The sequence below is a fragment of the Topomyia yanbarensis genome, chromosome 3, assembly GCF_030247195.1.
Source record: "Topomyia yanbarensis strain Yona2022 chromosome 3, ASM3024719v1, whole genome shotgun sequence".
In the NCBI taxonomy this organism is placed as follows: domain Eukaryota; kingdom Metazoa; phylum Arthropoda; class Insecta; order Diptera; family Culicidae; genus Topomyia; species Topomyia yanbarensis.
In genome coordinates, this window is record NC_080672.1 from 363,672,923 (window position 1) to 363,695,793 (window position 22,871).

At 43.9% G+C, this 22,871-nt stretch overlaps 1 protein-coding gene across 4 annotated transcripts in view; it reads right to left on the reverse strand.

Annotated features, from left to right (window-relative positions):
* Nucleotides 1–22,871, reverse strand: part of LOC131693378 (uncharacterized) — a 49,317-nt gene that overhangs the window by 24,113 nt on the left and 2,333 nt on the right. For 2 of the 4 annotated variants that reach the window (XM_058981144.1, XM_058981147.1), the window contains exons 2-6: nucleotides 12,679–13,119; nucleotides 12,452–12,594; nucleotides 6,532–7,430; nucleotides 6,315–6,473; nucleotides 5,629–6,257 (exon numbers count right to left, since the gene is read on the reverse strand). In XM_058981144.1, the coding sequence (XP_058837127.1) occupies nucleotides 5,629–6,257; nucleotides 6,315–6,473; nucleotides 6,532–7,430; nucleotides 12,452–12,594; nucleotides 12,679–13,119 (2,271 nt within the window). The remainder of the gene's footprint in view (nucleotides 1–5,628; nucleotides 6,258–6,314; nucleotides 6,474–6,531; nucleotides 7,431–12,451; nucleotides 12,595–12,678; nucleotides 13,120–22,871) is intronic. The other 2 variants (XM_058981146.1, XM_058981145.1) reach the window with 2 other exon arrangements.

Sequence of the window (22,871 nt, forward strand, 5' to 3'; positions counted from 1 at the left end):
ATGTACTTCACCTCGCTGGCTCGCTGCTTAGATAGTATTCACACTGTCGTATAGTAGTCATCCACGTAATGGTGCTTTACGATGGCTTCGCTTCATGATACATCTCCGCGAAATCTGCTGCATTTAAATTCTTCATGAATTGAACTGAACACGTGGAACCAAATGTAGCAACGTCCATAACGTACACCTTCGGAGCGTCCTCACTGTTCGCTCGGAACAAAAATCGCTGCACCAGCTTATCTTAAGGTCTGATCCGGATCTGATGATACATTTGTTGAATAATGTCACCTTCAAAGGCTACCGGCCGTTCCCGAAAATTGCATTCTGGGAAGTGGAACTAGCATATCCGGACCTTTGAGTAACTCTGAGTTAAGAGAGACTCCGTTCACTGATGCTGCGGCATCCCAGACTAGGTACACCTTCCCTGGATTCTTCGGATTCACCGATATTCGGTGGTAGAAACCACGCAGCGATTTGTGGCGTACCCTGCAATTCAGCATCACTTGCCTTGTGCGCGTAGCGTTTGACTTGATAGTCCTCGATCTGCTGGCACAAGTTTTTCTTCAAGTCTAAATTGCTGTCCAGCTTACGATCCAGGGCCTTTATCCAGCGTACAGCCCTCGGATAGCTGTCAGTGAATCGTTGTGCGTCTTCACGCCACAGCAACCCCGTTTCGAAACGATCATCCACTCGCTTCGTCGTCGCCTCAAGTAGCTCTTTTCTCTTCCACGGGCTCCGATACAACAAACGGCGCAATCACTGTCGCTTCTAGCATCAAGTCATGGAGCTACTGATTCCTTGCCGGAACAATCGAGTGCAGATTCATTTAAGTGTGTGCACTCGGTCTACGGCTCTCCGAACCAAGCACTGTCCAACCAATCTTCGACCGCACGGCAATCGGTTCATTCGGCTTACCGACGTGACTACAACGGCGGAAATAAGTGGACGTTGTCTAGCCGGAGTAAGATTCTTGGTTGTCCCAAAGGATAATCTTTCACCAGAACGCCACCCAGATTCTGCGAATCGTACATCATTCATTCCACCTTCCTCGAATCGTTCTCAAAGTAGTTGATATTGCCCATCCACGTCACTATCAACGGCTCAGGATATCCTGCTGCCTGGCGACCAAATCATCTACCGACGCAGCTGACGATCCTTCGTTGAAAAGCGCAGTTGTATCAAAGTTGGATAGACTTGGCTTTGTGATTGTGTATCCGAAGAGTTCTTCGCTTCATCTGGCATATCAGTGGCAAAGTTGGATAGACTTGGCTTTGTGATTGTGTATCCGAAGAGTTCTTCGCTTCATCTGGCATTCCGCAAGGCAGCCATCTCGGTCCATTGATTTTTCTTCTGTATTTCAACGTAGTCAACTTTTGTTTAGAAGGACCACGATTGTCTTTCGCTGACGACCTCAAGTTATACCACAGAATCCGGAATACTGATGACGCAGCTTTCCTTTAACGCCAACTGATAACCTTTGCGGAATGGTGCGAAATCAACCGAATGACCCTAAATCCCAAGAAATGCACGGTCAATACGTTCTCCAGAAAAAAACGCCAATTCGTTTCGAATACTGTTTAGCAGAATCCACGATTGACAGAGCGAATTGTGTCAAAGATCTTGGAGTTTTTCTCGATGAACAACTGGCGTTTAAGCAACATATCAGCTATATTGTCGCAAAGGCATTACGCTGCTTGGGGTTCATTATGAGAATATCTAAGCACTTTTCAGATATCTATTGCTTGAAATCTCTTTACTGCTCACTCGTTCGTTCAACACTGGAATATTGTTCAGTTGTGTGGAATTCTCATTATCTCAACGGTGTCCATCGAATTGAGACAGTACAGCGCAGATTTGTTAGGTTTGCCCTTCGTCGATTGCCTTGGCACAACCCTCACCAGCTGCCAAGTTACGAAAGTCGTGGTTTGCTTATTGGACTAGACACATTGCAAGTGCGGCGGGACCTATCCCGTGCTATGACGATTTCGGATATTTTGCACGATCGTATCGACTGTCCCGAACTTCTTAGTGCGATACATATGAACGTTCATCCTCGTTCTCTTCTCAATAATATATTCCTCCGATTACCTCTTCGCCGGACTAACTATGGAGTTAACGGTGCCATCATTGGTTTGCAGCGGACTTTCAACAGAGTATCATCTGAGCTTGACCTTCACATTCCACGTTGCGGATTACAATCTATTTTTTTTTTAAATATTAAGAAATTATCATTAGGACCACACTGTGTCTGTTGATATTATAAATAAAAATAAATAAATATACTCTGTCAACTTGACGGCAATGTTCATTCGATTGAATTCCTCACATCACGTGGTTAGACGATCCGTTCGTTTACATATCCAGCACGACTTAGTTACTGTCTCTCTTCGAATTTTATCATTATAGAATTTCCTTGCCCCATCCGCAAAGGCTCGCGCTCGCATAGCGACTACGTCGAGAACTCCGTCACTTCCAACACATCCGAAACGATAATATTTGTTAAGGTTGTTGAACATCAGCAACGGACAGTCCACCTTCGCCTGCTTTTACCGGACCCAATCCAGTGTGTAGCTCCAATCAACTCCTGAACCAGCATCGGGCTGTTGGTTAGTTCGGGTGGTCGCATAGTACCAATACTTGAAGGTGGTCGCATAACTGCTTCACTGTTATCCCGAAACTGATGAACGTCTCCAATCGATCAGCTCTTGGTAACAGCGCGTTCCTCACCTTCAACAGCAACGTTTTGAGCAGGTTCTCCGGCTTTTCGCACAGATTCCGTTGATCCTTGATCACATCCGGAACAGAATCAAACCACACACCAATCGACTCCTGGCCGCCTCAAGTGCGTCACCCTGTGGACAGTCCTGCAAACGCTTCAAATTCTATAGGTTTCAGAACGAACAGGCATCAGTCTTCCCCTGTCTGTCCCCTGTAAATTTGGGAAGGTTCTGAGAAATCGCTTTGCGAGCAGCTAACTGATCTCTCGTGATGCGGCTAACGATACCCCTTACTTCGCACATTTGAAGACGGTTGCGACTGCATCTACTTGGCGGGACCTCCGAAACTTCACCGTCACTTACATCTTCGTCACTTCGTTAGGATTTGCCGGCTTCGCCAACGAACGACACCTGATTGCCGACCTTCTTCGGACACGCGAGTTTATCAGCCGTCTACCAATATCCTTGGTTTGGATAGGCTCCGCGACAATTCAGCATCCATTCTTCCACCTTCTACTCCGGTTTGGAGGCGATGGTACCGCCGACAGCTCCACGTTGGCCCTTTAATGCTGTTGTCAAGCTCTTTTTGAATAGCATTCCGCTTCTTTGAGAATTCATGCTCTACGGCCATTTGGTAGTCAAGTAGTTCCTGCTCATGCATCTCCCACTCTATCTTCATCCGCTTCTCGTTCTAAGTCTGCTGCCTAGCAAGACGCTGCTTCCTCAATTACCTCTGCTTTTCGAGGGCCATCTGCATTGCTAGCTGTTCCTCCTCCAATTGCTGCTAAATCAGGTCTGAGATAGAACCAGCTCCACGATTGGACCACGTGTCGCTATTCAGGGCGGATTTCTTCCCGCGCTTCTTAGCCGAACCCTATGAAACTTTAAAACGTCGTGCGCTTTGCTGAGAGCATCGCGGACAACGTCAAGCAACGTTCGTCACCTCCTTTTTGACACCTGTGTACGAGAAATGAACTCAATACTTCTTTACATTCTTCGCATTGGACCCAATCAATATCACCGGATTCCGCTAGCGCACAGTACAAACACCTTTCATGCTTCGAAAGAAAAAAGCCATCCTGCACACTATCCGAGAAACATTTTTTGATTTTGCTCGGATGGCAGGCGAAAACAATATTTTTGAAAATCCGCCTTTTTATTTACTGTGCAAATCAAAAAACTGATGTCTCTCTTTGCTTTGTTGCTTCCTCTATCGCTGTCTTGGGAACGAGCCATTTGGCATAAGATCATTTGGCAAAACGGACATTTGACAAAACGGACATTTGACATACTTTTGAGAAGTGATCTTCGTGCATGTTATGTGGTATAATTATTTCTAACTACTAGAAAACGGTCATTTGGCATGTATGTTTTCCTGTAGATAAATAATGGCAGATGAACAAACACCGGTGTGATCTCTTCTCACAATTACGCCAAATGACCCTCACTTTACGCAAAATTAGAAATTATGCCAAATGACCAGTATGCCAAATAGCCGTTATTTTGGAGATAAAATTAATTATGCTAAAATTATACCATTATAACCATTATACCAAATAACCGTTATGCCAAATGTCCGTTATGCTAAATGACCTTATGCCAAATGACCCAGACCCAATCGTGGGCGGTATTCGGAATTGCACCTTCGAGATGCGCAGTACTAGGCGTATTAACATGACTCAGTGATTTTCGAAGATTTCTTGCAATGAATCATCTAATTTACTAATACACTTTTCTTAGCTTCGACACGGTAGCACGAAGCATGCGCGCTTAGGTTGTCAAATATCTATTGTTATATTGCGATATTTGGGAGCCCTGGCTTGAAGCACTCCAAGTTATAATGACACCTAATAACATCGATTATCGTCAAAATACAGGGAGCTAACTGTTATATTTCTGTCTGTACTTAAAATGGGTATGTGCATTTATATTAGTCTCTTTGCTAATATCTATCAGACATCAATTGAGTAAAATGCCAATAACTTTTTAGATCAACTCAGATCACGCTGCTTCTTGCGACAAAAATTCCTATGAGAATTGAAAATTTTACGACGGCTCACAACGCTACCTAGTGACGAAAACCTAAAACTGATTTGAATTAAATTTTTAACAGTTTCAGTGTAGCATAGAGCTCAAATGGTTATACAGTGCAGGGAAAATTTCAGTAAGCTATTTCTGGCAAATTTGCTTCTTGCAACAAATTTCAAAGGGTAAGAATGTAACCTATCTGGAGAGAATCATTTTTCGTAATAGAACCTTTCCCAGTTTAGACATGTATAACAAATTGGCATAAAAACATTTAGAAACGTTGAAAGCGATTTTTCCTGGGTTATTGGAAGCTGATTGTCGATAGTTAGAAATACCAGTGAAGCGAATACCCGCGGCATTAAAGTCGGCTTGCTGGCGGAATAAAATCCTCATTGTCAATAATTCTGCGCGAGATGCCCGTAGACCACGAATATTTCAGGCCATCTACACACTGCTCGTTTTCAAATTAGTAGGGTGACAAGAGGAACAGGGTATGAATGGTCCCAACACAATAATTCGTAATTGATCAACACATTTGCAACACCGAGTACAACGATGCCGTAATGTGCTAGTTTGATATAAAGTACGCAGCCTGGCACATGTGTGTAACACTTGTGCACTCGCATCACGTGTGCAGATTTTCCAGAATGAAATTTGTTGAGCAAGCGACAAAAAATTCCAGTTAAATCAATGCAATCGGGTCATTTTTATATGAAGCAGGCCTTTTGCTAGCGTATATGAACGTGAAGGGCATGCATGATTAAGATGATACTTGGGATTGCTGTGTCTTTTGCTACCGATGCGTGAAAGAACTAAAACATGGGCTAATCGATAACACGGTAGATTTGATCTATTTTTTTTTATTGAAAAACGTAGAACAAACCGTCAACGCAGTTCTTCTCCATCGATTGTGAAATTTCCACAATCAAACTGCTAGTTTGGCTTAAGAGCATTAGGGTTGAACGACCCGACTTCGCTGCTTGTGTCTGTGCGAAATCAATTGGTTCCTCGATGACCGGTGCAAGAGAAGTGGGCGTTTTTCTGTGCGCAATCAAGGGTAGTTTGTTGTGGACAATGTCAGTCGCCTTTCGACGCCTAAACACTTTATTCAAAAGTTTTGCTGGCCACGAAGTGGAGTTGTTAGTTGGTTTTATCGAAGATAATGATTGATCATTTTTAAATAAAGACATTCGGGTTTTACGGGTTCCTCCAGCAACACCGATCGAAGACGGAACTATTGGCGGTGTTAGTTTGGGAAGTCGGGGCATTTTGTGTTTCGTTTTGTCAGTTTGTGTCATTTGGGGTTTTTTCCTAGTAACAGTACCTTTTTTCGACGGAGAGCATTCCTTACTTGGAGCAGTGCTTTCAATCGTTGGTTCAATATTCTCGTCCATGGGTTGTACGTTAAGAACCTCTTCACTACTTGTATCAGAACTTTTCACTAAAGGAATTGTCTTTTTTTCACTCTCCAATTCATAAAGTTCTGGTTCGTCTGTCCCAAGATGATAGTATCTGAAACAGACAATGCGATGAAATAGATGGAAGGTAACACTTAATGTTTTTTCTTACCTGATAAGTTTTCTGGCGGCATAAATGGCAGGTTGTGTTTCAACATTGGGAGCCAAATAAACTCGATTTAGATTATGACCCCGGGTGTCCGATCGGTATAGTCCATTGTAAACTCCGTCCGGGTTGAGAAACGGTATAATTTTGAACACATACATTCTCCTGAAACGGCACATATTGAATGAGTAATATCAGTCAGCCTCAACAATGAACATCATACCTAAGCGTAATTGAAACAATGCTTTTCCTATCGAGTAACATACTGAGAAATCCGTTCAGCACAAAACTAGCCGGTGTCTCACCCGGATGCACACGGGACGAAATGAAGATGATTTTCTTATTCTTAAATGTATGGCACCGAGGCGTCTTCTCGTCGGGAAACAGATTGCGTAGTCTTTGTTCGCGAGCCGTTTGGATTCCGTGAAAGGAGGAAATGGTCAACAGTTCAACTCGTCTCCGTTCGACGGAATGCGTCAGCAGTTCACGGTAGTAGTAAATATCGTCTCTCACGTCGAGATTCGTTGCTTTTGCTTCATCGTCCAGAGTGGGTGCATGTAATATTTGTTGAAAAGTCGGAAACTTAGTTTTGCTAGGTTGTTGTGGTTTTAGCTCAATTTTGACTCCTTTCACTAGATTGGTTATCTGTTGCATGGACTCTGATGTGTTGTCATCGATCGACATGGATGAAGCCTGCTCCAAACCACCGACGAAAGTCGATCCGCTGCTAACCCCAGTCCCACCCGGATCATTTACTTTTGGCAACACTGCATCGTCGGCAACCGATCCATCGCGGGCCGTATCGTCGAACGCATCCGGACGACATCGCACCAGTTTAGTCCCCTTGCTTAGTTTGCCTTTCTTCGCCGGTAGACTGTGCTGCCCGGTTGGAGCGATAACCTCTACCGGTCCCGCCGCGGTTGTAGAATCATACTTTTGAGCTATTTCATGTGCTATCTGATGTAGCTCGAATGGGTGTCGACCGAAGCGTTTGTCGAAATTGCCCAGCTGTTCCAGCAGCTCATTGTAGGTGAAGGGAAATGTGAATGCGTAGTACGTTTTGGTTTCGGGCGATTCCGGTGCTCGGTGAAGGAACGAGATGAAGAATATATCATTGGTAACCTGTGGGAAAAATCGGAGGTATAGTTACGGGTTTATTCAAAAGTGACAGATATTGATCGAGTATGACGGTGTAGTCAGAAATTTCGATTGTCCAGTAAACGGTTTAAAACTACTTAATTTACTAGTCTGCCAAAGGTCAACTAGCTGCCCTAATCCGAAATATCAGATTGTATCAAATCAACCACCCGGTGTGATTGGTTATCTTTTTGCTCTGGCTCTGTTCTCGCTCGAAAAACCAAGTGCTCGGCCTGCGCCACCCGCTCTCTTTTTCAATCTCAGCCTCAGCCATCCGGCACCAATAGACCCGGTATTTCGATACCCCAGTAATAGTTACACGAGTGAAGTGCTCCATCAGCCGATCAGTAGTGCGAAACCCAAGTGCTCCGTATCTCGCCTCCCGACGAGTCTCCGGTACCCCGAAGGAATACGAAGCCGTCAATGGGTCGTCTCCTATCCAATCCCACTGACCACAGACTCAATTCCGACAATTGTAGCAAATCTATCAATGAAAAAGACTTCACCTCCCGGCTCACACTTGCTTTACAGTGGAACATGACCGGCATCCGAGATTTCTTGGACGATCTACAATTGCAAATTACTCAACTTCAACCAATATGCTTGGCTCTCCGAGAGACTCATATCTGGCACGGGACTAATCCCAGACCGTGGCAGGGCAACCAGTACTCGTGGGAAGGTTAGAAGCGAAGCTAACATCTTTCAGACCATTGGCCTTGGAATCCGGACCGACATCCCATGAACACCGGTACAACGCAAAACGGAGCTTATGGTCGTGGCACGAATCATATCCTATCCGGTCAGATGTACAGTGACCTCAGTTTAGATCCCCGCCGGAGTGCGCAATATCAGTTCAAAACTGAAGAACATGCTGGAGCAACTAGACACCCCCTTCCTGGTGATGGGGACTTCAACGCCCTTCATTCGCTGTTGGGATCTGGTAGAAGCTACAAACTAGGCAATCAAATTGCCGAAGTCATGGAAGAATGAAACGCATTTGTACTTAACAACGGTAACTTCACCTATACGATACCGGAGGCCAATACTCCTCAGTCTTTGACATATATTTCTGTTACGTGGAGCTTGCTGGGGTCTGTGGTTGGTCTTTTCTCGCAGACACAGGAAATTGCGACCGCTTTCCAATTCAAAAAACGTACGACCGTATACTACCAGCCACGACTCGGCGTCGGCGCTGGCTATACGACCAGGCGGCATGGGTCGCCTACGAGGAGGCAGTGTCGGACTACCTCGCACCAAGCACTGAATCCACACCCGACCAACTATTGACTACTCTCGTTTAAGCCGCCGAGCGCAGTATATCTCGGTTAAGTGGTAAATTCCACCCCGAGTCATCCACTGGTGAAATCCGGAGGTCAGTCAAGCCATCAAAGACCGCCGCAAAGCACTTCGGATACGGAAAACGACCCGACCCCATGAAAGAACAAAGGGCTGCAGCTTCGTAGATTACGAAACCGAACTAGGAATGCCATCGAGGTTTCGAAGATCAACAGCAGGAACGCGTTTCTCCAAGGGAAATCTCCCTCAATGGGAAAAGAAGGCAAATCGGCTTCCCCCTCGAAATAAACGAAACCACAACAGTCAAACGCCAAGAAATTTCCGAAGAACTCAGCAAACACTTCAGTTCGTTATCCTCAGACCCTGCCCTCCCTCCAACCTTTTAGCACGATGCAGAAGACTTGAAAGAGCGCTCATATCCTTCCCACCGGACTCCGGGCAAGACTTCAACCGAGCGTTTTCCGGGATAGAATTAACGGCGACACTTGCTACCGCCCACGACAACTCTGCGGAACTAGATGACGTCGGCTACCCTATGGTACAGCATGCTCCACCAGAGACTAAAAGAGTGCTGTTGGAATGTTTGAACCGCATCTGGAATGGCCAATCCATCCCATCCTCTTGGAAAACGGCCCTTGTAATCCCCTTTACCAAAGAAGGGTGACACTCTCCGTACGGTGAAAGACTTTCGGACGATTTGTCCACTCCCATGCGTAGGGAAAACTATGGAGCGGACCAATTCGCAAGGGTGGAGAGACTGGAGCCCACCTCAGAGCCTTTAGAGAAATCCTCCGGCAGCCTTTGGCGGACAATTTGCATGCAGACATAGCAATATTGGACATCGCCAAAGCTTACAACGCTGTCTACCGCGTCGGGGTTCTCCGGCGACTAACAAGCTTGGAGTCACCGGAAACCATGGAAACTACATCAAGGACTACCTCAACAATCATGTTTTCCGAGTGGAAGTCGGTAGCCTACAGTCCAGAACGTATGAGAAAAAAACGGTATCCCACAGGGATCCGTCCTCGGCGTCACTTTACTCCTCGTCATCATGAACTCCCTCTTTGCATCTCTGCCTGGGGGAGTTTATATTTTCGTCTACGCCAACGATATCGTAATCGTCGTTGTGGGAGGATCGACCGCTCGAGCGCGGATAAAGCTCCAAGCCGCAGTAAAAGCCATTGGAAAAGCTGAAGCAGTCGCCGCCAAATGCTCAGTATCACACTGTTGCAATTCCCATCACCTAGCCACTAACAGACCGGTCAAATTCAGAAATATACTAAACCCTTTCCGCAGAGAACCAAAAATCCTCGGTATCACGCTGGACCACCGTCTCACTTTCGTATCGCACTTCCGGACTGTCAAATGAGACTGTGAAAGCAGGAAACGCCTCATTCGAACCATATGGTTCATGATATCAGTATCCGGCATCCGACAATAATATACTACGGTATTGAAATAAACAGCCACAACTTGGACGGGCTTATGAGGATCCTTGCTTCCCTGTACAACGGAACGACTAGGTTGGCCTCTAACCTACCGCCGCGCACTCCCGCCGAAGCAGTCTGTGTAGAAGCTGGCATTCTCCCCTTTCGAGGGGCGGCCGCCAACATCATACTCAGGCAAACTCTGGGATTCCTCGAAAGGACTCGTGGTAGCACCTTATGAAAACAGCTCAAAATATATTCCCAGAATACATCGGCACAACCCTCCCAGAAATAGCTCACCTGCACAGAACCCGGGCGACCCTGGTACACGAGAAGTCCGAATACCAACACCAACCTATCCAGGCTGCGAGCAGGCCCTCCCCGAGGTGGCTCAGGCCAAATTCCTAGGCCCTTAATGAACCAATGATTCCCGAACCACGTCCGGATCTACACTGACGCTTCCAAGATGCGAGAAAGAGTCAGAGTGGGAGTCTGCGTAATCGGAGTTGGTCTGGCCTACCACCTGCCCACAAGTTGCTGACGAATGCAAGGAGACCAGAGGGAATACCGATTATCATTCTGACGGACTCTATGTAGATCATATCCGCCCTGGAAACGGGAACGTCACGCCACCCTTACATACAGGCTATAGAGGGCACCTGCGATCAGTTAACCATGACATGCTGGGTACACGGTCACTGCGTGATCAGCTGGAATGAGGAAACCGACTCATTGGCAGCTTGTGGGAGACAGGCCCGAAGATTGCTGAAAAAATTGATCCCATCAGAAACCATGACTGGAGCAGCCAACCTCAAAAAAAAATCAAGGGAGGATCGAACGATGGACCGACCGGAGTAACAGGCTCGAACAGAGAGCCCTTTCTCGCCTACGTCTGCCAGGGATGCCAAACCAGACTTACTGTCGAACATCTTCTGGTTCAGAGGTTCAAAACCTCCACCAACTACAGTCTTCAATCCGAGACATTCTAGCCAACGACCCGATAAGTGAGGAGACAATTATCTCATTCTTGAGAGATGCCGAGCTGCTCGAGAAATTATAGGAACCCCCACAGACTATTCTAGTACTCTAAAAGCCAAAGCACTCCAGCGATTTATAACGCAACAACCTATCACTTAGTCTTTAGAATATGGCCAATGAAATCTACAATAGAATGCAATGTAATACGCCGTACCTTGTCGCTATGTAAGATTCAATCACGATTTTAAAAAAGAGAATAGTTTTGGTTTTTCAAACTATCAACGGAAAATGCAACATAAGCTGAAGTCCGCTCCTAAAGTTCTGGAGATTCGTCAATGAGCAGCGGAAAGAAACCGGTTTGCCTTCTACAATGTTTTTGAATGGTGAAGTTAGGAATGATTCAAAAGATGTTTGCAAATTGTTGGCTACTAAGTTTGCAAGTGTGTTCGTCGATGAGACGCTGTCCTCACAGCAGATAGACGCTGCCGCTAGCGGCGTGACCCCACGTGCACGGTCAGTGAGTGAGATTCGCGTGGAACATTCGGATATTGTATCAGCAGCAAGCTTAAACCATCGTCATCTCCCGAGCCAGATGGTGTCCCTTCTGTGTTTTTGAAAAAGTGTATTTCCGGTTTGGTGGTACTACTCTGTCTACTGTTAAAATTGTCACTGATAACCGAGAATTTTGGGAAACAGCTTTCATCTTCCAGTCCAAAAAAGGTGATAAGAACATCGACAATTATCGAGGGATTTCTGCTCTCTGTGCTGTTTCCAAACTCTTTGAGTTAGTGGGGGAGTCAGTGTTTCTTCACTTTAAGCAATATATTTCTAAAGACCAACATGGATTCATGCCGAGTCGATCGACGACGAAGAATTTGTTATTCCCAGCTTCTTTTGTGTTTGAAGGGTTTGAAGCTTTCGACAAAATCAACCACGATATCGCAATTGTTTTCGCTCCACTCTGTGTCAAAGGGCTTCTCAAGGGAAAACACCAGCAGGACCTACAGAAGACACCGGGGCTATAACTAAGAATATCGTTGCATCATTCATGTCGTCGTGTTGCGGAAAACATAAAACACTGAGCCACCAAGCACCTAGCGAAACAGAGTACGATTAAGAAATCATTTAAAACATTCTAAACTACCTGGACCATTAAAAAACGGAGATCAAAACAAACTAGTCGACGAGATGACACTGAACCAAAAAAAAAAAGTCAACTGAATAACGGCGCTTGATTTAATTATAGCACATTCAGTTTGCCTTCTAAACGTACACCGTTACAGTGAAACCCATTGCAACACTCACCGCATACGACGGCTTATCCTTGATCCGTTCCCACCGGCCGGCGGAGCCAACTTTCATCACAGGGTGCATACCTTGACTGAACAATTTAGCCTGCTTGTTCAAATTCATCACATTAAACTTGACAATCTGATGGGGGCGGCCACCTAATAGGGGAGAAATCGGAAACAAACATACAATAAAAAAAATGCATGTGAACCATAATGACACAAGTAATTCCAAAAACTCACCCCTCACAGCAAAATAGAACCATGTCCTGTTCTGATTTTCATACGGCGTTCCAGCACAATCGGGTCGCGTCCAAAGATTGAACTCCACCTCGACGAATGCGGCATGGTAGTGCGATTGGTAGAGCAGTTGATGATGGTGAAGAAGCTCGGTCGATGCAACAGTGGCGGATGTAATCGAGCTGGTGGCAGTGTTCGCTAAAGCCACGATAGACGGTGAAACTGTGGCTGTTGGCTGTTGTGGTGAGGGTGATAGTGGTGCTGCTGCTGCTGCTGTTGAAACTGCTAACTGTGCGGGTGGTGAATATGCTCCGGTAAGTACTAACGATCCACTGGAGAGGATCGTCGGCGGTGCGGCAGCCGAAGACAGTGGTTCAGGAGCAACGGTGCCACTGGATGCCGGTAGGTTGGTGCTGCTGACATTGTTGCCTATTATGTTGAGTCCTGTAAATCGATGGGAAACGAGGGGAAAGAATTTTACTGTTTTGTTTTAGTTGTTTCGATTTTTCAGCAGATGCTCTGCTCTGAACGTTTTGCTTGGGAAATGTAGGACGAACGTGACGTGCAGAATCGTTGCGAAATTGTCGATGATTTGTTTGAAATAGGGAGTGTTGAGTGGAAAGTACTTTTATTTGATTTAAATGAGGAATACTTTTTTGCGGTTAAGAGCGTGTCTTTCGATCAATTTTTTAATTTTGAATTTTCTCATTGTTTTACGATGATGGGTAATATGAGGGACAGGACTCCTTTTTCACCTCTTTAGAGTTGTCATACTATCTCAGTAATTGCTTGGCCTACAGTCAATGGATTTCTCCATTCCTACAATTGATGGAAGGCAAAATATTTTCAACATACAGTTATTGAATTTTTGAGAGAATTTTCATTTTAAAGTATCATGAGTACTTACTGAAGCATAATGAACCGTTATTTCACTATTTTTTTTATTATAAAAGAAAATTCGGTTTGACTTTTTTTGAGAATTGCCGAATGGGAGCTGTAGAGCTTTGTTCTCAGAAGGGCTCCCTGTCAGAATCACTTAATACAATTGCATACGAGACGGGAGATGTTACCCAGCTCAAGACCAATTGCAGTCGACCGTTATTCCGATTGTGATAGTGAGTGTACGGTTCATGTGCGAGGACGTAAAGAATTCATGATCGCGTGGGAACAAGCGTTTGTATGTTCGCATTTGAGAGTGCCTTTTTTAATTTATGATGGGTTAAAACGTTCACTAAATCACTGGGGGTTTTCATGTTTGCGAGATCGCAGAGGAAGGTGTGCCAAAATGATCGCGATGGACTCGAGTGTTTGTATGTTATTGTGTTGGAACGAATGGACGTAGGCATGTCGCGTGTGCTAGCTTATATAAAATTTCACGTTTATACAGCGATTGTCTAACTCTGTGGTCATTTGTATATTAAAGTGGGTTCTTGACTGTTTGCGCGGACTGCGAGTGTGAACTTTAATTTTCAGTGTACGGTTCAGATGCTAGAAGAGAGTGAGTTCTCCAATATCACGAGGGTGTCGTCCTAAAATTTGATTTCTAGTAAAAATGAGCGTAATTTGTTGACAGTGGTTCACGTGAAGGCTTAGTACAAGGCTGCTAGGACCGAGTGTAAGAGCTTCTAGACGCGACCGATTCATGTTCACGTGGGAATTTGTATTTGTATAATAGCCTATAAAACTTATAGGCGAAGAGCAAGCACTAAATCTTCGAAACGACGTAATGCTGAAAGTCGTTTTTAATTAGGTACTTTCAGTACCATTAAGTACCATAAAGTACAGAGAGTATCACAAATATTTAAAAATACATGACAAATTGACTGTAATTACCGAAAAGATTTTAAGTACAGATCTTTTGCACTTTAAATACGAAAGATATTTTAAGTACCGCTTTTATGTACATTGAATACTTTAAGTACTTGTACAAAGATATTAATTACATTAAGTAATATATTAAGTACAACAGAAGTAGCTTTAATTGCATTAATTACTTCAATTACATTTAAAATGCACAGGTATTTTCAATACGACGCACTCAAACCTGCTAGTGCGGGCTCCTCGCTTGTAGGTGTTAAAACGTTCACTTGATCACTGGAGTGTTATCATGTATGCCAGAACGCGAGCGTAGGCTTGGGTAGATGATCGTAATTACATGTTCGAGTTTGTAACCAGGGTTATATTATCGCACAGGATTCGAGCGTTTGTACGTTAACGGGTTTGATTAGATGGGCGTATTTGTGTCGCAATTGTGAGTGTACGATTCAGATCTAGAAGGGAGTGAATTCCTTTATATAACTAGAGCATCCGGCACCCTGAGAAAGCATAGATCTACGCTGCTAAGACCAAAGGTAAGGGTTTCCGGACGTGATCGATTCATGCTCACGTTAACAACGATGACGTAAACGATGCAGTGTCATTTTCTAATGTTTTTAATCAACTTGTCGGAGGACAAGTACCAAAACGAATAATTAGCGCCAATCAACATCCTTCTTGGAACTCAACCGTTCTAACATGATTAAAAACTACCAAACGAACTGCATTTAAATATTCTCGAGCATAAGACACTAGCTTTACGAAACCATTATTTTCAACTCAACCAGACACCTGCGAAACGTCCAACGTCACCAGAAACCAAAGCTTTTCTCGTTTTGGAAGCATGTGAATTTGCAGCGAAAAGAATCCGGATTACCAACTTGTATGCCATTAAATGGAGTTTTAGGTACCGACACTAAGGAAATCTGCCAATTATTCTCCGATGAATATTCAAGTGTTTTTTTTTCGACAAGCGCCTTATACCGCAGCAAGTCACTGCTACTACAAATCACACTTCTTCAGGACGATCCATCAAGCGAGTTTGCGTCGATGATGATGCTATTCTTGCAGCAAACTCCAAGCTGAAGGCATCTAGTTCTTCGGGTCCAGATGTTGTACCCTCGATTTTTGTCAAAAAGTGCATCGGCGGACCTCATGAACTTCGACGAGATTTCAAGCTATCTCTCGCTACCGGAATATTTTCTACTTGTTGGAAAGCAACCCGCATGTTTTAGACAAGGAAAACAAATCGAACATCGATAATTATCGAGAAATTTAGTGTTTAAGTGCGGTATCCAAACTACTCGAGCTGGTTGTTTTAGACCCTACTTTCTATCACTGTTAGCAATACATCACAGACGACTGACATGGTTTTATGTCTAAAGGATTGACAACGATCAACCTGGTCTCATTCACAACGTATGTATTCGATGCAATCGTCGACGGACTGCAAACCGATGCCATTTACTCGGTATTCGCGGACAACTTCTTCGCTGGTTCCGTTCCTATCCCGATGGCAACTCCAAATTAACATTAAGGACTATCTATCCGCACCATAAACGAGACTGTCTAATGCCGATTCATACGCTTTGCTCTTCGTGGTTTCCCACGGCGAAACAAATTTCAACTGCCAAGCTACGTAAAACCGTCGCCAGTTGATCCACCTCGATACTCTCGAGCCCTATTCGTCTAGGAATAACTGTCTGTCAGAGTGATTTGTTCTACAATTCTAGAACGTCTGGATCTCCAAGCCTGCACCACGAGCACTGCGTAATATCAATATTCTGCGACTATATTTCAGGTGAACTAACTACGGTCTCCACAGCGCTCTTACCGGACTTAAGCGAGTTATTTATAGGCTTGCACAGCATTTGGCGGGAAATACGATTGAAGATAAGTTTTTGTCTTTCTTAAAATGTAACTAGTCTAAGTAACCACCATTAGAGCCAAGGGGTCTGTTGATGTAGATACAGCGAATAAACAAGGTAACGGGCATTAGTATAATCGCAGTTGAGACCGCGCTTGTAAATGTTTGTCTGCATGTGTAATAAGATTTGTTTTGTGGCGAGAAGATCGAATGTTTCTATGTTAATGTGTTTGATGGCGTGGGAGTTTTTATGTCGCGTATGCTAGCGTGTGCATAACGTCGCGTGTTTTATGTCAATCGTTCAAACGTGAAACCGCTTAAATATTCACGTGAGCTTTTGGATATTGGCGAGAGCCGTCATTCTGATATTCATTTTGAGTGTACGGTTCAGATGAAAAAAGAAAAAAAAACTCGTCAGTCGCAATGAAGTCTCTCACTATACTGCCCTGAAACTAGTTAGCTGGCGTATACAGGTTCCGTATTTGGTAGGCTCTCAGATGACTATGATCCATGATCATACGAGAGTTGACGTCTGTATGTTGGCGCATGACACCGCGTTTATGATTGCATAAATGCTAACACGTTGACTTAATCGACGGTACGTTTTTAGGACTGCGAGACCATGGGCGTAGGTATGCGTGAAAGATCACGGGTATGTAGCAAAAAGCTCGAGCGTTTGTATGTTATTGTGCGTATTCCTTATTTCGCGAAAAAACACACGACAGAAGTGTCCCAGGTCTCTCCGGATAAAAGTAAAAGACAACTATCCGCGACTCCGAGAAGCTAGAAATCATGCATGCAATCATATTTATCCATGCGCCGCTTTGTCTATTTTCCAAAGCAAAAATTGATTCCTTCTACCTAGTGTGTGAAACGTGTACAAACAATTAGTGACACTGCAAAGCAAGTTTATATCCCGTTGCGGGCAAACTGTGTTGCTGACTATAAAGCTCGAAGGTAATGCTGTAGGCAAACAGAATTATTTGCTTCGCAGGATAACTTGAAACACATCGTCGAATGTAATGACATTCTATACAGCATCCCAACATACATAGGTAATACTGTATCGATTTTGTTGGCTATTTTCGGCAAATTTGAGACTAAGAGAAACGAAAGCAATGAAATTGAAAGACGGATAGGTATTCTAGAGCGAATCAGTTATAAACTTAGAACGGAAAACTAGAACTAGGCAGGCTCATATGGGCATGATCGAAAGGAAATGTGAAGAATTCTTTGCCTTCTGCAGAGTAGGAGTTGGGCGTTTCACCCAAGCCTACCGCATGGTCTATGGTAGAACATAACTCATCATCATGTTTTACCGCCGACTTGGAGGAACTTCTTCCCAGGACTTCGCAACGGCGCTCGTGTGGTGAGATTACGTCCGACCAAACCTATTCCCTTCTCCTTAACCATCTCCAGCAAATCGGTTCAAGGTATTGCATATTCTCAACAATCACTGGTCACGTACTCAGGGCAGCTGTCATTATCAACAGCGAAGTAACGATTACACCAAATGCATCCCAACCAATATCACCAACAAAGAATCAAATGCCGCTGAAGGATGTACAACAGCGAGCCGTAAGTACAAGAAGCAATCAAGAACATCGGACCGTAAGCATTATGAAAGCAGTACCTATGATGACATAGACGTGAACGAAAACGCGAGAGAAGACGGACCGAATGATCCTCAAGGTGCGACAGACAACGCAGCTAATGTTTCTCCGTCAAGGATGAGTATCTCAGCACGCAGCAAGCAGATGCATCAACAAGACCAGATGGACAGGCATTTTTTTTATCCCTTTATGGGCAGCTAGGGCCGAGGGTGGTGGCTAGCGGGTTTCATACATCCTTGACCTGACGGACAAAGCTATGGTGCCTTGAACACAGGCAACGCAGATCCAAGGCCATCATTGAAATGATAAGTTCTGCGTTTGAGATGTACTTCCCCCGGTTGCCAGACGAATACCTGCAATTATTACTTGTTGCTTTGTGTGTATGAATCTAATGTTCAGTCCTGGGTGGTGTATGCGTGGAAGGTGTGGTTTTTAGCGTTCGAGTCCAGGAGTGCATATCTGTCTGGGTTAGCGTGGGCGTTTACTAATTGTGTAATAGTGTGATCGCCAAAGGCTCGAGCATTTGAATGCTAGCGTGTCTCTAACCTTGGGTGCATAAATTCGATTTTAGATTCGTGTGACCATTCGCATATTCACGCGTATTCTTGAACGATCGCGCGCGGACCGTGAATATGATAATTAATTTTTAGTGTATGTTAGAAGAACGTGTTGTTTGGTGAATATGCATCATTCATTGCATCATTCTTGATTGGTCCAGCTGAAGGCATGAGTCGAGAGTAGAGAATTCCGAACGTAGCTGGTCTATGATCGCGCGAGTGGTGGGTTAATGCTTGAGACCGCGGTTGTAAAGTTATAGGCGCTGAAAAGTTCACTTAAGTAAGGGGGTGTTTTAATGTTGGCGAAATTGCGAGCGTAGGTGTGTGTGGATGATTGAAATTGTAATGTAAATTCGCGTTTTTGACCAGATTTGTGTTATCGCGAAAGTTAGGGGCGTTTGTGCGCTTTGGATGTGAGTGTATATGGGAGAATATGCTATTGATTGTGTTAGTGAGTATGAGTATGAACCTAACTTAAGATATAGTAATAAAAGGAAAAATAACATGCCGAATGTTTCTTTTTTAGGTCACTAACCGTGCATTGCAGAATGCCCGAAAACTCTGAACTAGGCCTCGTCGAGTCCAGTCTGTAAGTCTCGTCCTGTCGTGTCTGGGGTTTCCAGGTTACATGCATTCACCAGATGAGACAAGCTTATGTCAGCTTACTTGTGCACTGGTTTCGTAGAATCGAGGCGATCATCGAAATGATAGATCCTACGAGTGAATGCATTTGGCCTAGTCACCTGTCAAGCATTTGTGTATTTGTGTATGTTGAGATATGTGTGGAGCCTGTAAATAATATTCTAATACGAATAATAATTTATACGTTAAAATAAGAAATTTGTTATATACTACTTGCAGTTTGTTGATCGTTCCTACTTATCTGATTCCATCAAGTATTATTCTCATACTCATCTCCATTGTTCTAAAACCTGGCGACGTCTGATGGCAGAGAAGAGTCATTGTTGGCAGCAATGTTGCTCTTCTTGGATTTATGAGCTCGAGAAGGTCATCACAAGAATAAAACGCATGAGACCGAAAAAAAATAAAAATAAAATAAAGAGAAGAGTTAGTATTGTTATTGAGTATTAATAATATTCCGATTTTTTTTTTCGAGAGTTGTCCTACTGGAGCTGTGGTGTTATTTGATTCAATTAAGGCGTGGACCTAGACTTCTGGGATGGAGGATAGAGACTTCCGGACGTGAACGATTCATGAATGCGCGAGTGCGGGGGACTGTAGGTTCACGCTTGAGACTGCGTTTGAGTGATTACAAGTGCTGAGACGTTCATATTATCACCGGGATGTTATAATGTCTGGAAGAGTGCGAGTATAGGTTGCGTGGATGGTCGCGAAGGGCTCAAGCATTTTTATATTTCTTTGTCGCGTGTATGTGACTTTGTGTGTATACATTCGATTTTATGTAGTTTAGTGGATATGACCATTATATTTTTGATTGGTCCACCTGAAGGCATTGGACTTATGCTACTAGGGCCGAGAATAGGGGACTCCGGACGAAACCGATTCATGATCGCGCGAACACGGGCATTTGGAGGTTCACTCTCGAGACCGGGATTGTTAATTTATAAGTGCCAAACCATTCACTTAGTCACCGGGGTGTTATACTTTTTATGAGATCGTGGGTGTGGTCGTGCGTGGATGATCGCGAAGGACTCGAGCGTTTGTATGTGGACGTTTTTGTCGCGTGTGCTAGTATGTATGTAACTTCTCGTGGACACATTATTTTTATAAGCGTGTGGCCATTCGCATGTTCGCGTATTCTTCAATGATCGCGCGTGGACGTCTTGTCTAGTTTTATTTCTATTGGTCCAACTAAAGGCATGAATTTGGGCTGCTAGGATCAAGGGCGGAGACTTCCGGAGGTGACCGATTCATGATTGCGCGAGCTTAGGTTCTTAGGTTCCAACGTTCACCTAATCAATCGGGGTGTTTGAATATTGGCGAGATCGCGGGCGTTCGTATTTGTGACCAGGTTTGTGTTATCGCGTAGGCCACGTTTGTACGTTTGGAATGACAGATTGTTAGTGTATATGAGAGAATAAGCAATTTGTGTTAGTGAGTGTTAGCATGGATCTAATTGAAAATATAGCAACAAAAGAAAGGTGCCTGCAGAGAGAATTGGGCCCTAAACCCACATTGTATATTATTTGACCATGGCAGTGGATATTAAAGGTCGCCAAGTTAAGTACTAAAATTGATCACAATGTAGCTTAACTAAAAAGAAATTAATCGTATCCCAAGTTTCTGTGATATAATCACTGTAATACTGCTTTGGTGGAAAAGCCCCCGGACCACATCAAGGTACAGTATCATGCCGAGGGAACAAGACCAGATGGACAGGCATTTTGAAAGTTAATTTTATTTTTATATATGTCAAATAAACAAGATAGCATAAAAACTATCCGCGAAGGTACCCAAAGGTCGTCCAAGGTCAGCTCGGACTACGAGATGAAATCAGCAACTTTACGACACGAAAGATCGGTGCGAAGTCGAGTGCACGAAAAAAATTATTTAGCAAAAATCGACTGATGCTCTGAAGATTGATGAAAATTTCAATTTTCATAGCACCACTGCTGCTGACTGTCGAATTAAATACATATTTTTTAACTTTCTCTAATTAAGTACAAAAAAACGCCTCGATTTATCCCTCAAAACTCTTGGGAAGTGATCAAGCAGTTCAGATCATTGATTTAGATACAATAAGAGAAAGTCAAAACAAAATTAGATACAATTGCACAGCCAAATGCAGTGGTGCTAGAAACAATGAATATTTTATCAATCGTCAGAGCATCAATCGGTTTCTGCTTAATAGCTTTCTTGACCTAAGAATTCACACAGTTATTTTAGGACCCAAATGGCACCCAAAATGATGCTCGGAGAAAAAATCTAATTTTTGTCCGACTTGCACCTGCTACTGCAACAAAGAGACATGCTCAAAGTACGGTGATGCACACAAGGATAATACAAAGGAGGTTGAAGATGCCTTTTTGTGGGGGTGTTCCTCACGCTGCAAGTGAATGCCCGACATATACACTTCGATCCGATAAGCTTAAGCGCTCCAGAAAAGAGTAAGTCAAACGCACTTTCGCGAAATTTCTGAAATTATCGAATCCGAATCCTACACCAAAGCTGTTCCTAATACCTTTCTCAACAACTATACTGAAGACACCAAATCTCTAAATAATGTTTTTGAAGGGCTCATTCTCCATTGTTACTTGTAGGGGGATTAGTTCCCGCATTGCTTTCTGGAGCACTGCTCATTCGGCCTTAAACTAGATATAGCCCCTATGTTTGAGTAAACCGGGCAAACGAGAGGATCACAGGTTTGTTCATAACTCCGGCGACGGGTGGATCAACGCCTCGTCCAGCGGAACCTCAGCGGCTTTGCGCCGCTTCGGATCCTTGGCAACGGATGTGTGGCATCTTCTAATTCGCCCGAAGCTCGACTCGGAAGGAAGCTACATTATGTTTTACGAGATCGGCATCATACCTGATGAACAAAATTGTTGTGGGTGTGTCACTTATTCCGAGGCAGTCATGAGTCAGACCCAGAGCGGCACCCGCAACAAAACAAACCAACACCATTGGTTTAACGAAACAATCAGCATTCAACATTGTTTCAGGTGCCAGTCTTGCACCATTTCCCTGATCCAATCATCGCAACTAGTAGGACTCCCCCAAACTCCCCCATCCAAGCACTTTTGACAAATTTGTTCATTCGTGGAATTAATTAAAACTGACTATAAAAAGCACAAGGTGAGATAAAGAAAATTTACTCACCGCAATCGAGAAAACTATTTTAGAAATGAAAATTTGTTGCAACGTCAACACACTGGAATCTATGTAGTACAAAATGAGATACATCGCCACATGTTTGATACAAACGAAACAGTTATCTGTCAACTCATCCCTACCGCCAACTAACTCCTGTTTCTCCTATATATTACGCGCACGTGAATTGAAGGAAATAGTTAACTTTCGATGATGTACAATTCAACATCGTACGTATATAGATCAATCCACCAAGGAAGGGGTGCTGAATTGCCCTCTATTTCGATGTAACAAATTATGTAGATTTAACTAACTGAAAGCCTTTGCGTGACCTGTCAATCTTGCCTGGCTCTTTGCGCTACTAGTACTGCTTCGTATTTACGGAAGGTAATGTTTTAGTAGCACAAACCTAGCATCCGACATCCTGGCAAACATAACATTTGCCATTGAATTGCTGTAGGTGTCACATTCCGAAACAATGTGCCGACAGCTTTATAATTGTGAGTATGGTACTTTGGCTCCTAATTTGACGGAGTGATGATGGCAAAGTGG